At 30.6% G+C, this 27533-nt stretch overlaps 1 protein-coding gene and 1 long non-coding RNA gene across 11 annotated transcripts in view; one reads left to right on the top strand and one right to left on the bottom strand.

Annotated features, from left to right (window-relative positions):
- The window catches only part of LOC145279609 (uncharacterized), a 72533-nt gene extending 45132 nt beyond the window's left edge, over nt 1-27401 (bottom strand). The window contains exon 1 of one of the 3 annotated variants that reach the window (XR_013868414.1): nt 27262-27401. This is a non-coding gene — a long non-coding RNA (uncharacterized LOC145279609). Of the gene's footprint in view, nt 1-8996; nt 9192-10558; nt 10789-27261 lie in introns of those variants that run through there. The other 2 variants (XR_013868412.1, XR_013868413.1) reach the window with 2 other exon arrangements.
- LOC145279608 (adenylyl cyclase-associated protein 1-like) overlaps nt 1-27533 on the top strand; it is a 169397-nt gene that overhangs the window by 38763 nt on the left and 103101 nt on the right. For 6 of the 8 annotated variants that reach the window (XM_080130789.1, XM_080130792.1, XM_080130788.1 and 3 more), the window contains exon 2: nt 12690-13168. The exons of 1 other annotated variant lie outside the window; for it this stretch is intronic. In XM_080130789.1, the coding sequence (XP_079986915.1) occupies nt 13153-13168 (16 nt within the window). In that variant the 5' untranslated portion in view covers nt 12690-13152. Of the gene's footprint in view, nt 1-12689; nt 13169-23278; nt 23396-27533 lie in introns of those variants that run through there. One more of the 8 variants, XM_080130794.1, reaches the window with a different exon arrangement.

The following is a 27533-nucleotide window of genomic DNA, read 5'->3' as shown; positions in this document are numbered from 1 at the left end:
CCTACCACTAACCCAAAGTGAGAGTGGCAAGCCTCCTCCTGCTACAAAGATCCTCTTAAAACCACACATAAGTGTCTTTAAAAAAATATATTTAAAACAGGATTTATTTCCCATAGAAAAATAAAATGGTTAACTACCTTAGAATGATCTTAAAATCTAAAAAGATTATTTTACATTAAATTTTTATATTAAATTATATATATATATATATATATATATATTTCTGTCAAGTTTTTCAGTGTGTTCATATGTAATTGTCAAAAAAAAAAAACAAAAAAAAAGTGAGAATCGCATTTTGTGGAAGCTGGTGGGGGCGATTTATCAGGTGTTTATCTACAATAATATAAAAAAATATATTTATTTTTAACAGTCCTAGTACAATGGAACCTCCAGATACAAAATCAATTGGATCTGGCTTAGCTTTCATATTTTGAAATTTTCATATCCTGAAAGATGTTTTACACATAAATCGTCTAATCTGTTTCAAGCTCTACGGAAAATACTCATTAAATTTTGTAATAAGATAAAGAACCAAATGGTAGCAAAACTTAATACTTAAACTTGCTATTTATTTATTTTTTTTTTACTTTTCTTTGGAATCAAAATATAAAATTCTATTTAATAAACAATGACTGAAAGATATAATTTTTTTTATCATTATTTTAATCATTACTCATAAGGTCATGACTTCAATCAAATCTCTAAGTATGCAGGCGTGTTGAAGAAAAAAAATGATTTACTTTCTTACAGCTAATTTGTGATTTCTAGGAGAAATAACAATAAACTCCCCCACCTCTTACAAATATTTCAGAAAATGTATGATAAAAATCAAAACAAAAAACTTTTATTCTATATAAATAAAGCAGCAGATGTATATGTGTGTAAATATTTAACCAATAAACTCTTAAACTATTGGTCACATAACACTAAAATTAACATGAACTAGTAATCCTACACCAAGGATTGTTTATAACAAGTGAAATCTTTATTTGGATCGATGAATAATGCATACAGACTTATATTCGCAAGTTAATATGTAAACTGTTAATTTTAACTTGCCGACATTTTTACTTTCTGTGCATGCCCAAATTCAATTCATTTCTTCAAGTCATTTAATGTCAAATCTTTCTCATTTATCTCTCAATAGTTACAACAGCAGGAAACATACCTGGGGTGCTAAATATTTTGATTTTGTGACACCAAAGTCATTTTTTTTTTTTTACTTTTGAAATCATTACTATATTTGGTACAATATAATATTCAATAGAGAATTGACTGTAATAAATACAAAATAAAATATATTTAAGCATATTTTACAACCCAGCAAGGTCGAATGCTCCCCCCTCCTCCACCTCGAAGAAGGCCGGGAAATGGGGAATCATTATACTTAAAAAATTTTTTTTTTTTTTTTACTTGGGAGTCACGACTTATTAAGGCCCGATATGCAAAAATGACCCCGTCCTATTCTAAATTTAAAATTATTTTTATTGTCATTTTGTTTTCTTTTGTTCAGCTAAGTTTTTAGGGTATTCACACAATTGCTTAAGAGTAGAATCTTATCTAGTTTTTTCTTTATTTTTTTTATTGGCAGCTATAAAGTCATTACTACAATTAAAATTCAAAAGTTTAGTATATTTAAAAACCAATATTTCTTGTAGGAAATTTTATAAAAGAATCACATATCCTATTAATTTTAAACAAGTTTTTTTTTTTTCTTGAAATAAACTTGTAAACATAGTTTATAAAACTCGTTTTACAATTAAACTGCCAACAGTGGCTGCTGCTGCTGCTTCAACTGCTGACTAGCTTATAATTATGAGTGCTACTATTAAATTTGTTTACTTTCGCTAAAATCTGGTTAAAATATTTGAAGGAGCCTAATTAAAAACTGCTGGTACCAAAAAATAAATCAACATAGAATTATCATTTTAATAAATAAAATAATGAAAACATTATTTTATAGGCATGGCCAAAACAAAAGAAGAGTCTCTGTTTAAAAATCTATCAAAAATCAATTATCCTATTAATATGAAATTTTCACCGATTATTAAGTGAAGAACGAACTTTATAATGGTGTATTTGTTTTCATAATCGATGTATATATATATATATATATATATATATATATATATATATATATATATATATATATATAAACGCCCACCTTCTTTTATTTGTGGGTACAAATATGCTTAAAATAATCAGCCAAAACTGAACAAAATATATCCACCGATTGTGCATGTATCAGATGGCAACATAAATGGATAACATTAAATTCTATTAAAACAAAACCTTTTTTTTAAACTATGAGAAACCTTTTGAATTACAGATAGCCATGGCTAATAACACCATACCCAAGTTGCTAGTTTACTTGTTACAGAAATTCAATTGTAGATATATCTGTTTGTCTGTACTACCATCTTTGTTTTCTTAGCCAACAAGAAGAAGCAAGGGAGATCACCCTAGAAGCTTATTACAAAGGAATAGAACTTTATCTAAATACAAAGGAAATAACATTGCTGTAAATAAAAGTAAAAGAAGTCTTTATTGTAACAACTCTCTCAGAATTTCAGAAAAGGCTCCCATCTTCATTAGACAATATATGATCTGTTCTCGAACCATGACCCGTTTAGTTTAAATCTCCTCCTTCACCATTTCATATCAACTCTCAGATGCCATTCACACACAAGAGTTGATGACTTTCAAATCTTTACTAAAGACACATTGTTCAGTTTACAAAAAACTTTGGGCAATCTCGGTATTAGGTTGACAAGAAAGTTCTTGTCATTTTTAACTTTTAAATTCAGATGAACATATCTCGGCTCAAACAAAAATTTATTGATCAAAATAAGCACCATCAGAATTAACACATTTTTTTCTAACACAAAACAAGTGTATTTATGCCAGTAACATAAAAATATTGCATTCTAGTAGCAGTGAAGTCATTAAAGGTGTTTTTGATATCGCTTAGATTTTTAAAGCATTTTTCATACAGAAAGTTGTCAAGATGCTTGAAAAAGTGGTATTTGGTAGGTCAGAGGTCTAGAGAGGGTGCATGATAAGGTAGTTTTGTAGCCCAATTCATTCAACATCTGCAAGGTCGGTTTAGCAACATGCTTTCAGACATAGTTGTGGAGGAGAATTGGGCCTTTTCTGTTGACTAATGCTGGGTGTTGTTGTCGAAGTTTCTGATGCATTTCGTCTATTTGTTGTCAGTACTTCCCCACCGTAATGGTTTTGCTTGCATTCAATAAACTTTAATGGATAAGACCGGTTTCACACCGCCAAGCAGTCAGCATGACCTTCTTTTGGTGCCACTCTGGCTTCAAGAAGTGTTGTGGAGCTTCGTTGGCATCTAACCACTGAGCTGAGTGTCGCTGGTGGTCATAAAGAACCCACTTTGCATCACAAGTCACAACCCTGTCAAGAAACGGGTCATTCTTGTTGCATAAAGGAAGAGATGATATTTCATAATGGCTTTTCTTTTGGTTGTCGTTCAATTCATGAGGCATCCATTTCTCAAGTTTTTTGTCTTTCCAATCTTTCTCAAGTGGTTGGAAATCGTCATATGTTATGTCTAATTCAGAAACAAGTTCTTGAACAGCTGTGTGTGGATTGACTTCGATTAAGGCTCTTAATTGATCATTGTCAACATCCTTAGCTTCCAAAATGCCACAAAATTTCTTAAACCACCATTGTGCTGTGTGTTCAGTAGTGGTTCTAGGCCAAATGATATCGCGAACTGTTTCAGCAGCTTTTCAGCCTAGCTTGAATTGAAATAAGAAAATTGTGCGAATTTGCTTTTTTCCCATCTTGTATTCAATGTTCTGAAATTGTTTTAAAATGATTGTAATTTACATGATTAGATAGAGCGAAAAACGCCTTTTAAAATGATATATAAAGTAAAGGTATTATAACAAAAGCTTATTTGAAATCCAAATTAAAAATTCCTTAAGAACTTTCTTGTCAATCTAATAGTTTGAATATCTCTTGAAGCATAGCACCTATCAATATGCCAGCATCCGCTGCTTCACTGAGCAAAAGAGTCTCTGAGGCTAATGGAATTCTCATTTTCCAATATTATTACCCATTTTACATACATCAAATGATACATTTGGTTGAGTCTGAGTGGGTACTCATATCATTTGTCAATCTCTTTATTATGTTTCCTTAACGATCTTCCTTTCTTTATGTCTATTGTCGATATAGTTGAAGCATATAAATTTTAATCTGTAATCTTATTTTTCGCTTGCTTAGTGTTCAATTCCAAAAATTTGTATATTCCACTTTCATGCTTTCCAATTTTGAATATCTTTTTCAATTCTCCAATCACATTTTTCTGAATTAGATGATTGCCACAAAATATGAAATCCTCATGTATTGCCAGAATGCCTATCAAGTCATGAGTAGTGTTGTGCCAAAGAAACGTTGCATTGTTGTATGCACTCACCATTCCTTTCAAGCGAGTTAACTTATGATTAATTCGCTTGTACTATGAATGAGCTAGTCTAACAAATATCTCTCTCTCCAATATATTACCTTGCAGAAATGCTGAAGTAAAATCAAGTTTCCATCTGCTACATCATAACCGAGGTGGTTAACAATACAAGATACACAGCCTCTACTACAATGAAATGTGCTTCAATGAATTTGTTGTCCCTCAAGGAAAATCAGCTAAATTTCATCCGTTTATTGTAGAGGTTACAAGATGCCATAGAGTTTTCTATTCTAATAGCTTCTTTCCTTTTCCTTAAACTGTAAGTCTTGAAATTGTTTCCCTGACTGTACCAACATGCAGAAAGTTAAATGTAATATGAACAAACATCTCCCTGCAAAACTCATCGCTTATGATGGCTCTATAAATTTATCCTCTTCTAAACAGTAGCCTCTTATGTCTTGTTTAGGGTGAATTATAATGAAAATAAAATTCAGCAGTGACTAATATATATTATCTACTAATGAGTGATCTCCCTTGGTCTAATAGAAACAAACCAGGCTTGATAATTAAATCTGCCTTAAAAATTGATGTGTTAAATTATTGGATACCAATAAGTTATGGACAGATAGTTGTTTTTTTACATGTTTTTAAATTAAAAAAATTTTTTTGTTAATATTATAATATTTTTTGTTTTTAGTTTATTACATAGTCACTGTAGTATTTTTATTAATATTATTTATTTTTTCAGTTATCTCTATTATAGTAATCTGTGCGTATACATAACTCACTATGCGAATGTGTTTGTCTCCATTTTTTTCAAAGTACATTTCCTCCAAGATGCAAGGTCGCAGACTGGCGTGAGATGAATCAAATGATTGCGTTTTTGTGGACCATTGTTTTTGTAAACATATGCAAATATGCATTTATACATAAAAGTTGGTTAATTTTTAATTATTTATCTGGATAAGAAATAATTAAAAACACTACAGTGACTATATATTTTTTTAAAAAAATTTTTGTTTTATAAAAGAACATGTTTTCACTCACTTGGTGAGCAAAGATGTTCAAATTGAATACGAAAAAAAAATGCTTAAATATGATATTTTAATTTATGCAAATTTTGTATTATTATAGAGCCAATATTCAATTAATTATTGTACCCAATATACAGGAGTGATTTCAAAAGTTTAAAAAATATATATGGCTTGTGTACGATCAGCTAGAATCAGAACCAAAACATTTAGCACTCCAGCTCTTATCAAATAGTAACAACTAAGGCTAGTGTTGAAATTAAAGCACACACACACACACACACACACACACACACACACACACACACACATTCAAGCTATCGGGAAAATAACTGGTATTAAGCACACTTGCATTAACCTTGTTAAAACTTCATTGTATACTTCACCTCTGAAAAATATTAACTTGAAATTATATATATATATATACACATACACACACACTGTCATCAACAGTATTTCAGTATGACTAGACTATACACTAGTGATGGGACGATTCCAAAATGTTCCCCGATTCTGATATAATTACCGATTCCTTACTAAATTCCTGATTCTGATACAATTACGGATTCCGATTCTTTATAAACTCTAAATATTTAACTATGAAGTAGTTATTTTTTTCACAATTATAGTAAAAACGTGTTAAATGTGCAGATATTTTCTCAGGCGAAAAAATACACTTGTAAGCGATGATCTATAGATTTTAGTTTTACGATTAAAAATCAATAAATATTGATTATTTATTTTATCGTTTTTACCAGCAATGGAAGATTTTGCTTTTAACAGAATTAAATTTAAAAAAATTAAAAGAATCGTTTATTAACATCAGAAAGTAGGTACTAAGTTTTCCGATACCCCTAAAAGTTCCGATTTTTCTGATTCCAATTAATCGTCCCAACACTACTATACACACACAAACATGCTGAATCTAATTGTTTACTGTTTTTACTGTAAGCAATTATTTATGGACACAAACTATTTATTACTTTTTAATGTATTTTATTCCTTTAAAAATAATCATGTTTGAAAAAAAATCTTTTAAAAGATAAGAAACAATAGAACAATCAATATTAGAAAACTCATCAATTGCACTTGATATGCTATTTTGCTGATCAATATATTTTTGACATGAGGAGTTATTCTTTTACATTTTTTTTTTTTTTTGCTATTGCCTTCAACATTTACTTTGTTTTTGTGAAGTTTTCTTCCGGTTTAAAGTTCATTTATTTTACGATTATGTTTTATCCCCAAATTTAAATATTATGTTCATAGATTATTTCTGTATGTTGACGTTTCATTAATCTATGTAAATAATTAAATACAAAAACCCCATCATGATACATAACCGACATGCATAATACATAGCTGAAGAAGGCCAGAGTTTACATTGGTTGAAAGAGTGTAAATATCAACACTGATAAGAACAATAGCTTGAAAAAAACTATTTAATAAGGATTAAAATTTTGTTTCGGTTTCAGTGTTGATTAAAAATTTTTTTGTTTGTTTTTGTTTCATTTCTTTTTTTTTTTTTTTTTTTTTACTTTTAGTTGTTTGAAGTGTATGTGTGTAGTTTTTTTATTTTTTCTTCCAGTAAATTAGTTTGCGAAATTGTTAAACTATTTTTAAAAATTTGCTTTTGTTCAAAGTAACAATTAACAATACTTTTTTTGGCTGATCAAACTATAATATCTGTTCTTATACTACACTTCATCTTTTCTATCCTCTGTTAGTGAAGGAGAAATCCTTTTAGACTGAAGCAATTTTATTTTAATTTTGTTCTAATCCAGAATGCCTCTTTTTGGGAAGTTAGATTTCCCCCACATAAAAAACTATTTTGTGCCTTAAATTTGTTGTTCTCGTGTGTGTGTGGGGGGTGGGGGGATAAATAGGAGCACTAGCTATAATTGTTTTAGTATCGTAATTATGGCACTTGTACAGTTAAATCAAGACATTAAAAAATGAAAGTATCGAAAAAAAGGTTATATTGTACATATTTGTTATGGAATGAAGTTCTCCAGAAAAAATTCTTTTTTACTTAATTTCATCAAGTAGTTTTTATTTTACGGTGAAAAAACAATTTGTTATGATACTGAGCAAAAGGTTCGATTTTTTATGAAGAAAAGCTAGTAATAAAGATGGGAGGGAGTGTCGGCGCTTTAACTGGAGTTATCTCCCTTTGGCCAGTTCAACAAATTTTATAATGGCTGACTTCAATTTGCTTTCATAAAAACGTGTTTTTCTGCTGTAAAATAAAAACTACTTGATCAAATTAAATGAAAATCTTTTTTTGAGATCTTCAGTCCAAAACGGATACATACAATATAACCTTTTTTGATATTTTCATTTTTGAATGTCTTGATTAAACTGTACAAGTACCATAATTATATTATATGATTTAAAGGGAGAGAACTACTACTAGACACTATCCTCGAGTGTCTAAAGTCTACCTGTACAGGGGTTTTTCAGGATAACCTGGCATAAGCATACTTTTCCCTTCAAGTAAACACTAACTAAACATTCAAAATCATATAGTATTCGAGGCCCAAATAAGATCTCTTCAGTATGGCTAGCCAACATTGGCTTTTATGAAGAATGGTGCATCTTCTCTAAGTGATGTTACCTCAAGTAAACGCATGAAGCTGGATACTCCACCAAACTAGATGAATTCTGGTCCTAAAATCCAGTAAGACTACAAGAAAAATTATAACTAGGGCTATGACAACAGTATATTCTTTTCCTTGTTTTGATTCTCCGGTATATATTCATTGATATTTTATATGTTTTTATGTAGAGTGATGATGTGATGTGATCCTTGGTTGATAAACTGTGCCTGTGTCAGATATATACTCGAGAGTCAAAACAATGAAAAGAATATGCTGTTGTCATAGCCCTAGTTGTAACATATTTCTTTTTTTTTTTTTTTTTTTTTACACAGTGATCACCACTTATCAAGGCCCGGAAGCTACTCAGGGATAAGGGTTATTGCAAGTACATTACGTTAGTTGGAGATTTCAATGATCAGTTAAGGAGAGGAAAATTATATTCTGTGCTTTACTAATTCAATGTTTTAGAGGTAAAGGGGAACTTTATGAGACGCATAGATATTCGAAACAGTCTATTAGAGATCGTGTTAGTTTCAGAAAGGGGGCCCTCATTGATTTCTGAGAGCGTTGACTGAAGTAAAGGGAGATAATTGAGGATGTTTTTTTTTTCTAAGAGTTTGTTGGCATCTCTGATGAGTTGAGGCCCTTCGTTTCTGAACGACATCGCAGAGTCACATGTGAAAACGACTGTTGGGATGCATGAAGCTAATAATAAACTTCTACTTTTAATGTTCGCCATGATACAAATTTGTTTTTAGGCGAAAATACAAAACTTAATTTTATTACATTTCTGATCCGAACAAATTTATCTCCTTAAACACTCGATATTTTTTCTTTTAAATATTTAAATACAGGAACCGTATATAAATTAATTTATCTGCAATTATTAAAAACAAAACAAACAAACAAAAAAACTTCATAGTATACCTGATTATTACTGATTTAATACTTGGGAGTTGTTTGAAATATTCACGTTAAACAGATTGCAAAAGAACAAAACAAAAAAATAAAAAAACCCAAAACATGGGTTTCCATTTTCTGCTTAGGCATTTCTTCGACGATGACTCTTCCGGCCCTCTGTCACATCTTACTGCTGTGGGAAGCAACTAAATACAGCATATTGCGTTGATAAGCTGCTTTCTTTCTTTTTATTTCAAAACTCTTTTTTTTTCTCTCTCTCTCTCTGTTTTCCCTTACCAAACCAGGTAATACTATCAACTTTTCTCATAGGCACGTCATGTATTTATTCCCCCAACCAAAAAAAAAAAACAAAAAAAAAAACATCACTAGTAAAGTAGGCTATAGTTTCATTATTATACTTTTCTGTCTTCCACCCACTGTGACAACAAAGTTAGACATGACGTCAGTTGATAGTGGAGAATTCAGCCCCCCCAAAATAATATGGGTGCAAAATTTGCTGTGATCGGACCAGTTGTCATTCTTTAGCAGGAGGTGGGGGGGGGGGCTGCTTAAGTAGACTGATGATAAAACAATCCCTGCTATGGAAGGAGAAGGTAATGCCTGGAAGGGTAGCCTCTTAGGACCGAATAAAACTGTACTTCACAAGAGCCAAGACCCTGCATAGGTCAATTTAAAAACATAAAATTTTAGAGCAAATTCAGGAAAAAATAATTTAAAAAAGTTTTTAACTTTCCAATTGAAAAATAGAAAGTATCGGTAGCTATAGTAATATTATTATTTATAGTCCTACTATTATTTCTAGTACAAGTGACTGGGGACCACTTGTGAATTTGATATTCCCATGAATCTTCCTCCTTAGGAGGAAGCTGATTCAACCTGCCTAGTGTGAGCGCCATTTCTGGTTTTGGTATTCTTTAGTTATACTATTATTTAGTCATACTACTACAATTATTTATTGTCATAGTATTATTATTAATGTTATTTATGATCATATTACTATTATTTATAGTTATACTATTCTTTATAGTTAACAATTGCATGGCTAGTATTAGGATTCTGTTCATAGACTCATCTTATGGCCATTTATTTAACTTTGCTAAAAAAAAAAAATACTATTTTCGAGGGAAATTGGATTCCAACTCTTGCTATCAGATATTGGAGGGCTCCCAAACCGAATACTTATGTCTAGTTACCCCCCCCCCTCCGTTCCTCTTTACTTTTATAAAGGCATTCTGTTGTTGGTGATAGGACAGCTTAGCTTCATTTTTTTGCCCCCTCCCCACTTCCATCTATCTCTGTAGCTGCCCCCTTACAGACTGATGCTGGGATGAAGATGTTTTAAACTTAGGATTGGTATTTCTTCCGTTACTTCACAGCTTTCTAGCCAAAAATTACTTCTTGCTGCAGCTTCTACCACAAATTTGAAAACGTGCTTACTACTACTACTACTACTACTACTTCTTCTGGCAGCAATAGGTTGGGCATTTTGTTTGCATGAAAAACTATTATCTAAACTGCATTGAGTAAAGGACCTTAATACTATCGTGTTCCTGTAAGGATTACATTACCTGATTCCCGCCTTGTTGATTGCCTTTAAGAATTCAAGACTTTCTAGTTTTTCACAAAATTTTTCGATTATCCAAAGATTCAGGGAATTCTTCATTTTGGTTATCTTTCTGTTACCCTGAAAGTAAGAAGAAAAAAAACGAACTTCCTTTCCTGGGTGAAACTGGATAATTCTTTGTGTTTTAATTTCTAAAACAACAGCAACAACAACAAAAAAATTACTCGTCTCTTAGAACAGATACACACATGCATGTACAACTGTATTTTTCATACACTAAGACAATTTTGACTGTATTATTAATATCTTGCTTGTCAATATCCCTGATTGGTTGATTATTGTTGGAGAGGCGTGTCTTAATATTCTAACATCTCATTGGCTATTCATTGGTTACATACATAATTCTCATTGGTTGGATTCTATTACTTTGCTCTGACTTCTTTTTGAATATTCATTAAAAAACATTTTTTTAACTGTTATAATCCCTAACGCAAGACAGTTGGAAGACTTCTTGAACATAAAAACAAAATAAACAAAGGAGTACTATTGATGCTTCTCTGTGCTTGATTTTTAAATTCTATTTTGCCAATTGACTATCAAATTTCTATGTTTATCTGCATTTGTTTTAGGTTTTAATTAGTGTGATATATAATATGTTTATGTATTGTATGTAGTACTCTGAAACTGTTTTGGTTCTTTAAGTTGTATACTTATAAACATTTGAGGTTTTTAGTCCCATCTTTGATATATATTTATGTGATTTTATAGCCTAAATAAAATAAACTGTTAATGTTACACCAGTAGATTATTTATTTAGATTAACTTAGTTTCTTAAACTATTCAATAATTTTAAGAAAACATCTTCATATTTGTTGAATCTTATTGGGTAGATCAAAAAATAATTTTCTATTTCTTAAAGAAAAAAAAAAATTTCCATTAAAAATCTATTTGTGAAAAATTTTATTCTATAAAAGTTTCATCAAATTCAATCAAAATTTAACAAACAAAACAAAATTAATTTTAATTCAATGTTTTTTTCATTATCAAGAAAAACAGCTTTTTGTAGGATTTTTCTTAATTTCAATTATTTATCACATGCCCCTGCTTTATTGTTCTTGCTCACCCAAACCAGTTTTGAACCTCATCTCTGATCAAAGTGTTTACTTACTTAGCCAGAATTCTCTTAATTTAGTTTTAGTTACTAAAAATACTTAGTTGTTGACTCATGCGCCATCTAGGAGTGGATGTTCACCAAGTGTAACAAACTTCACATAATAAGCCATTATTTCAACAACATAACTTGCTGTTCCGCAGAGTTATTAGTTAACAAACTTCTTAACCTTACAGTTTTTAAAATTTTATTGCAATAATATTCAACCAGATGTTATTTTACTTCAAGACTGAAATAATCAAATAACATTTTTCTTATTGTTGTACTTTTACAAAAAAATACCAATATTTTAAAAAATAATTTATGCTTGTCTTTTAGTTCTATTTTTCTGAAAGTGTCAGTTTTAGTATCTCTGAGCCTATGACAAATCATTTGTTTCTATTTGGCCTCATTATCTCTTGTTGACCTTTTGACCTGTCTCTGATCACCTCCTTCTCAGACATCTATTCTCTTCCAACTAGACTTTTTTTTTTTTGCTTTCTTTCTGTGTCTCCTTTATTGTTCTTTTCACCTTTTGTTTTGAGTTTTAGTAATTTCCGTATTTGCTCTACGATTATTTTTCGACTTGTTTTACGAGTTGGTTTACTTGCTAATCTTCTATTCTGATTTGCAACTGATATTCACCACGTAATATACTCGTTTCTTCCTTTCATTAAATCTATCATATAATTTTACACTCTCTGAGTTCTCTCTCTGGCAAAAGAAAGTTTCTTTTATTCCATTATTCTTTTATTGCAGTGTTTATTCCAAGTCTTCCCATTCAGCTATTTTTTCCCACTCGTAAATCAATCCAATTGAAATCTAAGAAAAATAATCATAAAACCTAAAACCATTCTTCCATTATTTCTGACTTCTGTCTTTTATTAATATAGAATCTTCTTTCTATAAACTGATATTTTATCCCAAATTGATTTGTCTGATTTTCCAAATTCTAAACCAAAATGTTTTGTTGTACTGGTTGTAGGAAATCAAAATCAAAGAATTTAAAGCAATTATCAGAGCAGGAAAAGAAAGAGCTCAGTCTCAAGGAAGCAGCGGCCAATTCCAAAGAGCAAGAAGTACAATCTCAGGAAACTCTATCTGAACTCTCAAAAAGAACAGAAACTAAAAAAGAAGAGAATCCAGATATCTGTAAGGTTTCTCTTTCCAACAACACTGAACAACCGGCAGAGCTTCATATCGAGACAAGTGCTCCAGTTGTTGCGGAAGAGAAAGGTACAGTTGAAGCGAGCCAAAGAAACAAAGAGGAATCAGAAGTTGTAATAAAAAAAGAGACCACTTGGTCAGAATCTCAGGTTCCAGTCAAGCAAAAAGAACAAATCAAAGCTGAAGTAACTGATCAGCTTTCAAGTGGAGATTTAAGTGAAGACAAATCTTCGGTTCAACTTGTGAAATCTGTCAAACCAGTGGAATCTTTGAATTCTGAAATGGAGTGCTCAGATGGTAAGTAAAATATTATTTATTATAAAATTTCAGTTAAAAAAAAACAACATAAAACGTTTAAAAGGCAACACTGTCAACTTCAAACACGTTTGATTCAACAAAATCAATTTTCATTTGATCGTTTTAGTTTTTCATCTTTTTTCATGTGTTCTTTGATTGTTTGTTTTTTTTTTTTAGGTGCCACAAATTATCTTTGCAAATGTATAATGTTAACTTTAAAGTATTTTACCAGTTTTGACATTTTTTTTTTGTTTTCAATCATTATAAGTTAAAGATGATTTGTGTCAGAACTAAAAATATAAGATGTCTTATTTTTTATTTTTATTGTTTTACTAATACTTCGAAATAATAAAAACTTAGAGCATCAATAAGTAAATATTTAATATGTGATTCCTACTTCGGAATTAAATTGATAGTCAGTTGAGTGGATAAAAGTAGGTGGAAACTGTCTCAAATGACTAAGATGCAAATATCAGCAGACAAGGTTTTGGTCTCCATATTTTTGGATGTTCAAGGTATTTTGTTAATAATTCAAAATCATCAATACGTATTTTGTTGTAGTGAACTCATTTAAATAATATTATAAATGTATCAGTATTACAAAATCATTTAAGTATGTGTTCATGTCACTGAATTGATCCCGAGCACTATTAATTAAAAAAAATTATGATTTTTTTTTTTTTTTTTTTTTTTTTTAAAGAAGTACTAACCTTTGAATAGCATGTGTCAAAATTATAGCTTAATCGGTTTATTAATTGCAATTCAAGCTAATTTTCAAAAGCATGAAAAACAATCTGCATTTCGTGTGTTGATAAAGCATAGCTTTCTGATGGGGAAAAATACTGTTCAAACAAGGCTATCACTTGATAAGTGATATTTTGACACTTTGTTAGAAACAATGGTTAAAAGGTGGTATGCTGATTTTAAACAGTTGTACAGACACAAATGATGCTGAATGCTCAAGTCATAAATTGAAATTGCATGAGCTATCAAAAGAGTTGAAGATATCAGAAGGTAATCTATTCACCATTTTGCGCAAAATGTTTTTATGAAAAGCAATTGTAAAAGTGTACGTAGAATGTTGTTTGCAACTATTTCAACAGAACGAAAATAAGTTTTTGTGTCGATATGTGACACAATGGATGAAACAGGGACCCACCACCCTGGAGTCAAAACAGCAGTTGGATGAGTATGCAGCAGCAAGTGAAAACTGTCTCACGTGACTAAAGATGCAAATATCTGCAGACAAAGTTTTGGCCTCCACATTTTGATATGTTCAAAGTATTTTCTTAATGAACTCGAGAAAGGAAGGATCATCAAGAGTGGACATTCTGTAGCATTATTGGTGCATTGGTAAAGCAAGAAATCACCAAAAAACAGCAATAAAGGAATAAGAAAAAAATGCTACTTCACCAAGACAATGCACCACGTCACAAATCGATTGCAGTGATGTCAAAAGTAGTTGAATTGGTCTTCAAATATCTTCTACACTCACTCTATTTTCCAGATATGGTTTCCAGCAACTACTGTTTGTTTACAGACATCAAAAGAATACTTCAGAAAAAGAGATTTGGCTCCATGAACAAGTAATGTTGGAAACTGAGGCGTATTTTGAGGTGTAAGCTAGATCATTTGATAAAAAAGGCCATAAATTGTTAGAGAAGCAGTGAAATAAGTGTGTTGACATAGTGAGAAACTATACTGAAAAATAAAATAGTTTTTCTTAAAAGTTGTATTATTAGTTAGGCCTGGGATTTAAAAAAAAATGGATAATTTGAATAAAACCAGGCAATGCAGGGTTTCTTTGCTAATCGTAAAAATAATACTTTGTATGCAGTTCATTAGATTCAAACTGTTACTTATCCATAATTGAATTTTCAGTTTTAAACTTTTTTAAATGATTGGAGTACATGATTAAATGCATTTATACTCAAATTGATTTGTACGCTTTTTTTTATTTCTAAAATCATTAGTGATTATCAAAAACCTTGCAAACTCCCCATAACTTGTAAAACACTTCTCACTCTCGACTTTGCCTCTATTCATATTTTTTGATTATCAAGTTGTGTACCAAATTAAAGGAATCATATCTGAACCTGTTACAACATCATTTAGTTTTTCTAAATAATACACTGAAATTAAAATGTCTTCAAATTGTTTCTATGCAAATGTTGATTTTTTATATATATATATATATATATATATATACAGGGTGGGCCAAAATAAGGGTCCTATCTTTAAATATAATCATATATATATATAGGACCCTTATTTTGACCCACCCTGTATATATATGATTTTCAGAATGTGAGAGATTGTATAATAAATTCCACAGCCAAACAACATCACAGCTCACAAGAGCTATGACAGTCAACGAACCGGAAGTCCAAGACTCGAGTTTCGCCCTCATTTGGGCTCATCAGTTAGACACATCCGAACTGATGAGCCCAAATGAGGGCGAAACTCGAGTCTTGGACTTCCGGTTGGTTGATTGTCATAGCTCTTGTGAGCTGCGACGTTGTTTGGCTGTGGAATTTATTATATATATATAAAAGCTTCTAATTAAGCAATATTGTATAAGTTCTCTCCCCTGGCAGATCAAACACTTTCCAAGATTTAATGTTTGTAAATATAATATAACGTTTTTTCTCTCTCATCTAATATGGCTGCCATGGTGACTGAATAGATAAGTATGTTGGAGTTAACTCTGTTCAGAGTTCTAATCTTTCAATAAGTGGTATAGTTATATAAGACACACTGATGATTCTTAGTGAACATGAAATATGTATATCCATGTATAATAGATATTTACTTATATATTTATTGTAAGGAGAAAAAACAGTATAGAACTCTAGTAAAAAGATGAGAGGAACATTTATTTATTTAAGTCCAGTAAGAAGATTGGGAGTTTAAGAGTAGGAGGAAGAATATTGTGAGAGGAGGAGGATTAACAACATACAAAATACTTTAATGGAATGTGCCCTGACAAGTGTAGTACACGAGTTCCTTCTCTACATAAATATCCCTGATCAACCTGTCAGGCAGCAAGATACAACCCCATTCATTGTAGCAGTCCTTAAATGCCAGAAGACATTTTACTCTACTAGCTTTTTTCCCCAAATTGCTAGCCTTTGGAATTTTCTTCCCATTTCCCTGACAACATAAAAAAGTTTAAATGTAATGTGAACAAGCATTTTGCTGCATAACTCCCCACTTAGGATGCCTCTAATTCACAGTAGTTCCTTATGTCTATGTGGCAAAATGCCTTATTTGGAGTGATATAAGTATATATACATATATAACAAATTAATGACAAAAATCTATATTCCAAATTTCAAGATGTTGACCATCTTACAATTTATTCCTTTAAGTATGCTGTTGACAGCACCTGCTTCATAATCATTCATTTAATTATTACATTAATCAATAAATCTATTTTGCCCTTAACTTCTCAGAAGTAAAAGTACCTTGTAAGATGGTCAATATCTTGAAATTTGAAACAGAGACTTTTATCATTAATTTGTTATATGCTTTGTAATTATATTGAGTTTCATAAATTAAAGGATTGATATAAATAAAATATGAAATATAATTGAAAAAAAAAAATACTTCCACAGATATATATATATATATATATAAAAATTTATAATATTTAGCTTATTTTAGACGATATTAAACCTAAACTATCTTCAGTGAATTAAACTGGAAACCTTTTACATTACAGAGGGTTAATGTGCTGTTTTAAAAACATTCATTGAATTAAAAATGTCGACCATGAACTATTGTTGTAAATGTCAAACCTAATTCCCTTCCTTCTTTTTTTTGTTTATTGTCATTATTTTGAGAATGAATACATAAATTGTTTGAATGTTATAAAGAAATCTTTAAAAATACTGAATTTAGCAAGGGTGTTAGCAAGTACGTTACAAACTTTTTGCAGTTGAATGGCTTTTAAAATTCTTTCTTTTATTCAGGCTTATTTTTATGAGCTGCGTACACAAGTTAAAAAAGAAAAAAAATAATGGTGGGAAGAAATGAGTTTCTAGATTTATTCAAGCATCTGTATATGTTGATTGCACTGTTAAACTTAAGTTTGAAAAATCATTTTTGTTGATCTGTTATGCTGAAATATATTTGAAATATCATTGTCAGCTTTCCATCAGACGTAAGTTTGAAATATTATTTTTAAATGTATCCAATTATCTTGATTTTATCGTAAGGTAGGACAATCTTATGCTGATCTTATTCCTCCATATTGAAGTATTCTTGAAATTTTGCCATGGAACTGTTGATGTTTCATAAACTATTTACCTGATCAGACTGAAATTATGCATTGTGGTTACCATTATTAAAATGTATCAGAGCCATACATCAAGTTTGGAAACATTTAAAGTTGAAATCCATAAGAATTTTAACTTCCAACAGTTTCATAGACAGATGACAGAAATCACACTTTCGTAGATGTTTGAATGATGGTAGTCATTACATACAAGTAAGAGAATGATTATAACTGTGAAAAACGTCACGACTACTAGTATCGGTTGTGGCTACTATTTACTACGGTTGGTGACGCTGGAGTTATCGTCATAGAGCAAGCCTTTACTGCTGCTGGAAAAGTCTTTAATAGGAGAAGGTATTATGGAATCACAATCAGTTTTAGCTACTGTTGGGGAGCGGCATATTAACTTTGGATGCTGAATTTTTGGATTTAACTCGATCATCAAGAAGGTATTTAATTCATATTTTAGCTTAACCGTGTCCACTTCTGGTGTCTTAGCTTTGGAAACTGAATTTTTGGATTTAATCTATGATGTAACCTTTTTTCCAACAACCTTAGCAACAGATGTAAATCTTCATTTTAAATATGGAATGAAAGTGGTTCTAAAAGCTTATCAAAGCAAGGGGTTTCCTCAAGATAAGAGCCAATTATGGCAAAGTGATATGACAAATTCACTTGACAATTATAATACTTTACCAGAAAAGTAATGTAGTGCGACTGTCTATATTTGCCACTTGCCTTGTAATTATGGTTTATTGTTTGTGATGATGCGTGCATGTTACAAATAACGTTTTGGGAAAAATATCTGGCTTTGACCACCCATAAAATTAGTTACCATTTTGAAAAAAGTAATTCTCTTAAAAGAAAAGCATTTGAGCTCAGCTAGCAAGCAGGCTGTAGCCTTTGCTCATCATAGAATTGATTCTGTCAATCTCAGAGTAGAGTCAGGATTTAAGCTCATAGGTTGCTCCTTGGAAGCAATTCTATTCGGATTTCAACTAATTCGGTAGAGAAAAGAAGAATCATTTTAATTTCTCAAAATGAAATAATGTTACTTGTTTTAATTCGTGACTTTGCTTGAAAAAAAATTCTTTTGTTGACTGAGATGACATAATCAACACTATGGTCAGTATCGAAATCAAATAACCCTAATTAGGGAGACTATGACTAGATGCTCATGACCTGTGCAGTTAATGCACATGACAAGGTCACATGACAAGCATCTCCCCATGATATGTTGAAGTTCAATTGTCTTGTCAATCTTTTTGATAAATATTTAAAACTCTATTTTATATAAATTCTTCTGAAGCTATATGTTGTACATATTTTTTCTTGTTTTAATGGTTATCAAGTTTTCAAAATATTTTCTTAAATTCCATGACTTTGTTAATTTAAAATAAGATATAATTTTTATTTATTTTTTTTTTACCTAAGCTGAAATTTATATTTGCATACTTTTGTTTTCCTATATTTTAATTTTCTTTAATTTTCTTTTTCTAAGTTTTTTTTTGTATTTTTGTTAAACTTATTTTTGCTTCATTTAGTTACCTCTAAATGACACCTGCATCATCGGTACAACTCTTCAAAACTTATCTAAACACAACATTCATTGGATGGTTATAAACCATCCATTGAATACAAACTATTTGATCAATAGTTTCAGACCATTCCCTTTCACCAATAGTATTTGCATAGTCTCCTCTTCTTTACACTGTGATGTCAAGAGTGTTTGGGTAACAAACAATCCTGCTTCACATTCTCCTTTCTCTGCAATACAGAGGTGAAATATTGAATGACTTTTTTCTTATACTTGTTTAGAGTAAATAAAGATTTGGCTCTTGTGAGTTTTAATTTTCTGGATGAGTAATGCCACAGGAGGGAACATCCCAGATCATGCTAGGTGTGAGCGTGCTTTGTCCACAAAATGAATTCAAGCAAGAAAAAAAAAAAGAAAAGACAAATAATGTAAGACAAATGTAAGTGCGTGACTTCAGTGCGATTCACAAACTATCATATGATGTTAACTGCCATTTCACTCTTGGAACGGTACAACATTTGACCACAAATTTGATAATACATGAAATAACGTTTTTATGAATGCAAACACCATGAAAAAAAGTTATTTTTTATAAAGCTGAGTATCATCCAAAAATGCCAATGAAAAAGTGTGAAAATTACTTCTCATGTGTAGTGGTGTTTGTATCTGACCTAATGAGTATTTTTGCACCCTCAGAAATCGGCTAAGCTAACTCAAATCCTGTCAGATCTATTGTCGTTTATGAACTAATATTCTTAGGAAAGGTATAAAAATAGCAACTTTTATCTAATTGTGTAAAATTCCTCATTTACAATAGGTATTATATTTCTGAGCTAAAATAACCTCAAAAGAGTTGATTTATAATCGGACAAACCAAACCAATACTTATATACATTTTGTCATATTTTTTTTTAAATAAATATAAACTTGTTTACTTTGTGCAAACACAATTGGACTTAAGTAATAAAACTATTTCACATTTATAAATCATTAAAGAATGAAACAAATGAATATAGAGGATTGAACCCTAGCCTCAGTGATAGGAACACTTCTCTTGAGTTAACTATTAGGCCAGGTTTCTACTCATTTAGAAATTAAAACTAACATTCTGAATTAATGAAAATTGTAACCTCCACTTGAAGCATTGCATATTAATTGAAAATAAGAATGACGTATATAAGTTAATACGTTTAGAAGGCTGAAAACAATGCATTTTTTTTATATAAACAAATTTATTTGCTTAAATCAGATATTTCGATGCTATCCATCCTTTTCAACGAATAGTGTATTTTTTTTTTTTTTTCTTTTCAGGTCCACATAATGTAATTCTGTGAGCGACAGTGTTAGGGTGTGGGTCTTGATAACAGTTTGATATTTAAAAAAATAAAAAAGTAAAAAACTGTCATCAACAGGGTGTCGCATTAGCTGTGCAAATTGAATTAATAAAAATTGTAACCTGCATGTGAAGCATTGCATATTAATTGAAAATAAGATTAATGTATATAAATGAATATGTTTAGAAGGCCAAAAACAATGCATTCATTGACAAGGATGGATAGCATTGAAATATTTGGTTTAAGCAAATAAATTTGTTTATATAAAAAAAAAATGCATTGTTTTGAGCTTTCTAAGCATATTCATTTATAAACGTTAATCTTATTTTCAATTAATATGCAATGCTTCAAATGTAGGTTACAATTTTCATTTATTCAATTTTCACAACTAATGTGATACCCTGCTGATGAGTTTTTTACATTTTTTTTTTTAAATCAAACCGTTATCACAACCCATAGACTAACACTGTCACGCGCAGAATTACACCATGTGGACCAGAAAAAAAACAAAAAAAAAAAACAGATGGTTTCCACATAAGAATGTATAGCATCAAAATATATCTCATTTAAGCAAATAAATTTATTTTTATAAAAAAAAAAAAATGCATTGTTTTTGGTCTTCTAAACATATTCATTTATATACAGAATTCTTAACATTCTGAATTGTTTCAATTTGCTGAAGATTAAGTATACAAATAATGACATTAATATATAACACAGTCTGGAGTTCATTACTGTCAGTTTTGTTTTGGAATAATAAGTTATGAAGAAATGAAACCAGAAAAGCTGAAAATATAAGGGAATATCGTCTTGTTAAGTTTGGCATCAAAGTATGCATAACTAACCTCTTCACTAATAAGTTCTAATCATTTGACCCTAAAACACCATAAAGAAAATATGGTATTAATCTAATTATGACTACTCTTTCATATCACACCCTTCATCTGCTCACTTCATATCAATCATTATACCCATTAGCAATCACACTGCTAATAAAAATCTTTATAAAGTTGTTTTCGGATTACAAATAATACACAAACGTTTAGTCTCTTTTAGCATATTATTTTTACAATATACATTACAAAATGTCCGCTACAATTTTGTTTTAAACTCAGACTTAATATACATTACATATTAGTTTTCACTTTTGTTTGTTATGCAAGGGTGTTTTGTTTCTTTAATGAGAAATGAGAAGGAAAAATTCATTGTAGCTGCAGTTACTCGCTTTCTGCATGAGTTTTCCCCTTGTGCTGCTTTCAGTTAGCACATACCAGTTCTTATTTCTTAATTATAGAAACTTGATTGAGCATAGTTGTCATGCTTCGTAAGAAAGTAAGTCGGTTATCATAGAAACATCGTCATTCAAGGATGTCTGCTTGAGTTATAAGATACGAATGTTTCAACATTTTATTTATAAATTTAATCTATATATCTTTTCATTTAAATTTAAGTTGTATTATTTCATTTATTATTCAAATTCAGAGCCAACTTTTGGACAAAATATTGACCTACTTTTTTAATTAAATGCTGAACTTTTCAAAAATAATAATTAAAAGTAAAGTTTATTTACAAATATTTTAATTCCTATAAAGTGGTACCTTGCTTTCAGTGTTTGTGTATAGACATTTATTTAATGCCTGCCCCAATTTCTTAACACAAAAATTCTTGCTTCTGCAATGTTGCTGTGAGGATGCTCTTTCTTAATAATGGAATAATACAAATGTTTTAATCATGAGGTTGTTTGCCCGGCAACCGAGAAGGATAATATGTTTGCCAGTCGGTTTGCCTCCAACCCCACATTGGTCCTAGCAAACCACTCTCTCCTTGACTTTCCGTTGCAGACAGACACCACACTAGAGGATCTGAAAATCACCCCTTCTCATGGTGCATCATCAAAAACCTTGACACCTCAAAAGCATATGGACCCGATCTCATCCCGGCTGTGCTATTAAAAAAATGCTCTGCTGAGGTTGCTCCAGTTCTGTCCAAACTTTTCTACAACAAATGCCTTTACGAATCTTGCTTTCTCTCTGCTGGAAAACTGCTTCTGAGGTACCTGTTTTCAAGAATTCTAGTGAAAGAACTGACCCATTAAATTATCGCTCCATTAGCCTCCTCTCGCTTTTTGCCAAAATATTTGTTGTTAATTAACCAAGCTCTAGTCCATCACCTTACAGCTACTAAACTTCTGACTGACCAACAATATGGATTTGGGCAAGCCCATTCCACAGCAGATATGCTAACTGTAATCTCTGAACATATATACCATACACTCGACAAAGCAGGTGAGGGTAGAGCGATAGCTTTTGGATTTAACATCACCACCAAAATGAGGAAAAGAAAAATCACAAATTACAAAGTCTTCTATGATTAGGGTGAATTTCACTGAAAGTCTCATAAAATAAAATAAACATGATTTTCATTTTTCATTTAATAATAAAAAAAAATTCACAGCATTACTGTTTTCCAATGTTTCCATTTTAACTTTACGAAGTTACAAAATAATGTCCTCAAGTGTGTGCTTGCTCCTATTCAAATTTAACTAAAAGTATGTTATGAGACTCTCAAACCTATAAAGAAGAGGGAAAATTCTAAAATAATACTTTCTTTTGCTTATCCTGACATTCTTTCTAATTGCCACTGGATTTTAGTAATGCAAGTTCATGGGAAATGCAGTTGAAGAGTGTGCAACTTTTGCATCACTTAAAACTGTTTGTATCGTGAGACTGCAATTAGCTTAATAATAAGCTGTGTTTATGCGTCTGGGAAAAGTTTGTGTTTTCCGCCACTGTCCTCCCACAATTTCTGAGAAGATAATATGACACGTCTTTGCTAAGTTGACCTTTTTAATAACTTGAATGGAATTTATGAGCTGTGGTAAGAAATGTGGGTGTGGGGTTGGGGCTGAGTAGCTAGGTGTTTACGAGTGTTACGCATTTTTTTTCTCATTAACAGGATTATGATCATTCAAATACCTGTAGCTGTCGATAATTACACATCATCACAGGAGTCAAATCCCCAAATCTCCTGTGGATTTATTTTGCTGTTTGGGTGTTAAACGCAAAACGCCATGGCGGGTAAGATAACATCCGTTGCACTTTACTGTTTCTTCACTGATTTTAGAAATACTAAATCTACTCTAATCCATTTTGTTACGTCACTGATCTTTTTACACCTGCAATTGTTGATTATTTTGACGTTGGCAGTTGAATTCACATCGACTTAGTCGTTGATGATCATCTAACCAGAAGCAAAAAAAAAAAAGGGGGAAAAACGTTTATATTTACATAGTTTAATTTCTCATACAATTTTCTTTATTATATTCGAACCCTCCGAACGTTTTTATTACAAATTGGACCATCATTTCTTTATCATGAATTATTCGTACACACCCTATACTTATTCACACTACCGACCTGTCAAATTCACTGCTGGAACAGGTAAGGTCATAAAGAAGAATGACGTTTAGATATGAATTAAATGTAATAGAAAAATGTTCTATCGCATTTAATTATCTTATGCTCTATTGAATTTATTCTACATTATTTTGTATATTGAAAGTATTTTTAGAAGTTTCTGTACATCTTAAATCATTTAATTTTCTTTTTAAATTTAATTTTCATTGTTTTTATTTATTGACATCTATGTTTTCTAAGCAAATCTAGTTTCTATAAAAATACTCATCGGACCGTTAACAATCTATACACTTTATAAAAATAACATTTCATCACTGGTTTTGAATGAAATTATTATCAAATGCAATGCCTGCCTACGCACACACAAGCATTTAAAATGAATGCTTCAAATTAACTAGTAAATTAAAAATAATATAAAGACCCATCAAATCTGCATTAACAGATGAAAATACTCACTGTCCAAAGATAAATCTTAATGCCATTAATATAGTATCATGTTTTATATTCAATAGTAGAAACAAAAGTATCGTTGCTGAAAAGTTGATTTAAAAAATGTTTTTTGAAACTTCGAAAAGTGAAATATATGTAAATATTTGTCATATGCATACATATATAATACTTGTGTGTATATGCGTGTCATATGCATACATATATAATGATTGTGTGTATATGTGTATATGCTAGTAAAACTATTCTTTCTCTCTCTTTCTTTGGTAGCATATTTTTGCTATGGAGATGATATCATAGTAAATGAACATAAAGGAGGAGGTAGTGACCTAGAGGATAATATACCTAATAAATACTACCCTATCCTCCCCCCCCCCCAAAAAAAAGAGGAGATAATGTCTTGTAGGATGATATCATGACAACAGAATAGATAGTAAACTATCAACCCCTCCCCCCCCCTCAAAAAAAAAAGGGAGAAGGTAATTCCTGGAAAAATGACAACAGGACAAGTACTACATTAACTCTGCCCCACAAAAAAAAAAGGTTGAGGCAATTCCTGGGATGATTTTATAACAACAGAATTTAACTACACTACTCACATCCACTAAAAGGTGATAAAATAATCAATTAAATCGTTAATTTTTTATTGATATAAAACTGCCAAAGCATAAAAACATTAATTTTTATGATTCTTTGGGCTTTTGATTAAGATCAAAGTGTATTATTTGTTTCAGCGTCTTAGCAATTTTTAGATATTTTATTATCGATGAAAATATTGCATAATATATAAAAATTGCAAATTAAAAGAATCCTAATTGATTAAGAGCAGTTTAAAAAAATAAACATGCAAGTTCGCAAAATCTAAATCGGAGTGTTAGCAAATTGCTATATATACAGTACTTCAAACTTGTGCAATAAAATTAAATGAGCATAAATTGTTTTGATGTTAATATAGTAAGGATAAATGAAAAAATATTGCATTTATTGATTTATTTATATATATATATATATATATATATATATATATATATATATATATATACTAGTAGGCCACCTAGCATTGCCTGGTCATAAAATATGCTTAAATATGATATTTTGATTAATGCAGATTTCGTATTTATTATTGTATTATATTGGACCCAATATATACTAATGATTTGATAAGCTTTAAAAAAAAAATGGCTCATGTGTCACCACCGAGAATCAAAACCAAAAAGTTTAGCTTATGATTTACTTTTTCCTTTGATGTTAATGTCTGAACTATGAAGACATGTTTGCTGCAAGGCTAAAAATTAAAACATGAACAAATAGCTATTACGTTACGCATACGAATGCCGTCGTTCAACCATCACCTAGAAAATTCCATTTTTTTTTATTTTCACATTTTTGCACCGATTTTCCCCGGCTAAAACCCAAATATAAAGTTTCGCATGGGTCTGAATACCCAATATATGAAGTTTCATGTCTGTAGACTAAAAACTGACAGGAGTTTGGTTGAAAAAATTTTTTAAACAAATATATATACGCATACATATATATTACAATAGAAAAATGCGAGCATGAAAAGTAATATGGTTAAGTTTAAACATGGAAAAATTGATTATATAATGTTATAAATTGAATTTTAAGTGGAAATTCTCAATGCTGCAATATTTTAAGTTATAAATTTATTATATGTTTTACTAGAATATCTTGTCCTTTTCGTTTCCAGTTTTAACAAGTAGTCCTTTACTTTTCCATGTTTAAGCTTAACCATATTACTTTTGATGCTCGCATTTTTCTATTTTAATCCAGGATTTTTCCGGGCTTCCTGTAAATTGACTCGTTTTTATTTAATTGCAGTCTTATTTTTTTTTTTTTGCTGCCACAAAAATAACATACACTTATGTAATAACAATGTACGGCACTCGTCTGCTTTCAATAAAATACACCCAATTATCTCCCTTTCATTCACTCTGTTTCACTTGGTACTTCTCTTTTCGCAAGAGCAGTGAATTGGTAGCAACACTAGTCACTGAAGCAGTGTGGTTGCTATGAAAACCAGTCATGAAAAATGTTGCTCACCTCCTTACATTTTTATGATTTTGAACACCAGTAAATTCATCAGAACTTTTGTTTTACTGACCAAAAGTTGAATAATTCTTTCACAATATAGCTGAGATTGATTGAAATTTGATTTAAAATGAGTGAGCGGTTAAGCTTTAAAGCAGTTCTAAGTGACCAAAACTATCACTTAACCATATATTCAAGCATTACTGTGTTTGAATGATATATAGAAAGAAGTTTGTGTTTACTATAACCTTTTTACGCAAATAGCACGCAAGTATAAATTATGTAGAATATCTGCATGAATATAATTACACATAATAGTTAATTAAAGATGATCATCCCATAAGAAAATTGAAAAAACTAATAGGGAATATATTAAAATGAATTTTTAAAACAATATGCAAATTAGCTAGTTCTTTTGCTAGTGAATGAAATTCCACAACCCATATATAAGAAAGTTGTATTTTCTTTTTAAATAAATAGAAAAAAGTTTTTAATATGAATATCAATATACAAAAACCCAAATTTATAGGAGTGTGTGTGTGTGTGTATATATATATATATATATATATATATATATATATATATATCTTTCTCTCTAAATAAAATGAACTCATTTTTTCCTGTCTGACTTTGACTTCAATAGGATTAAGAATCTAGACATTTTATGCAGATGTCCTATGCACAAAGTGCATCACGATATCTGAGGTATGTTATAGGCATATTGTTACACATAGGGGATCTTCTTAAAAGAGAGAGTCTTAGGAAGAGATGCTTAGAAGGAGTCTTATTACAGTGAGGGATGTTGTAGACTCCGAGAGAGATAGAAGTTCATTTTATTGTAAGAGAGACTTTGAGAGATTGTTCATATTATGATTCTTATATTTTATAAAATGTTCTTTCTTAATTGTGTAGAATGGAAGAGAAGGAGAAAGCTCTTTAAGTGAGGACATATAGTGTTCAGGCATTATGATGTTGAGACGTGTATGTAAATACATATAACACAAATATATAATACAATTGGACTTTACCTTTGTATAAGAAACATAAGACACGAGACGAGCTTTACAAAAACACTTGATGGTTTATTTCATCACGACCGGCCGTTCCATCACCAAGAATTCAAAGTCTCACATTTTTCCTTGAAGTGGCGTCTCGCTCCCAGACGTCTGACTGTCTCTGAGTTTCTTCACTGACTGACTAACTCTCTAAAGTTTTTCTCTATGCTAGAACTTTCTATTTTCCGTGACGTCATACACATGTTAAAACATGTGCATTCTTTCACTTTTCCTGGACATACGTG

The sequence above is a fragment of the Euprymna scolopes genome, chromosome 7 (genome assembly GCF_053919585.1).
Source record: "Euprymna scolopes isolate OS-2025 chromosome 7, ASM5391958v1, whole genome shotgun sequence".
NCBI lineage: Eukaryota > Metazoa > Mollusca > Cephalopoda > Sepiida > Sepiolidae > Euprymna > Euprymna scolopes.
The sequence above is the reverse complement of the archived record's forward strand: the minus strand, read 5'-3'. Positions and strand labels throughout refer to the sequence as shown.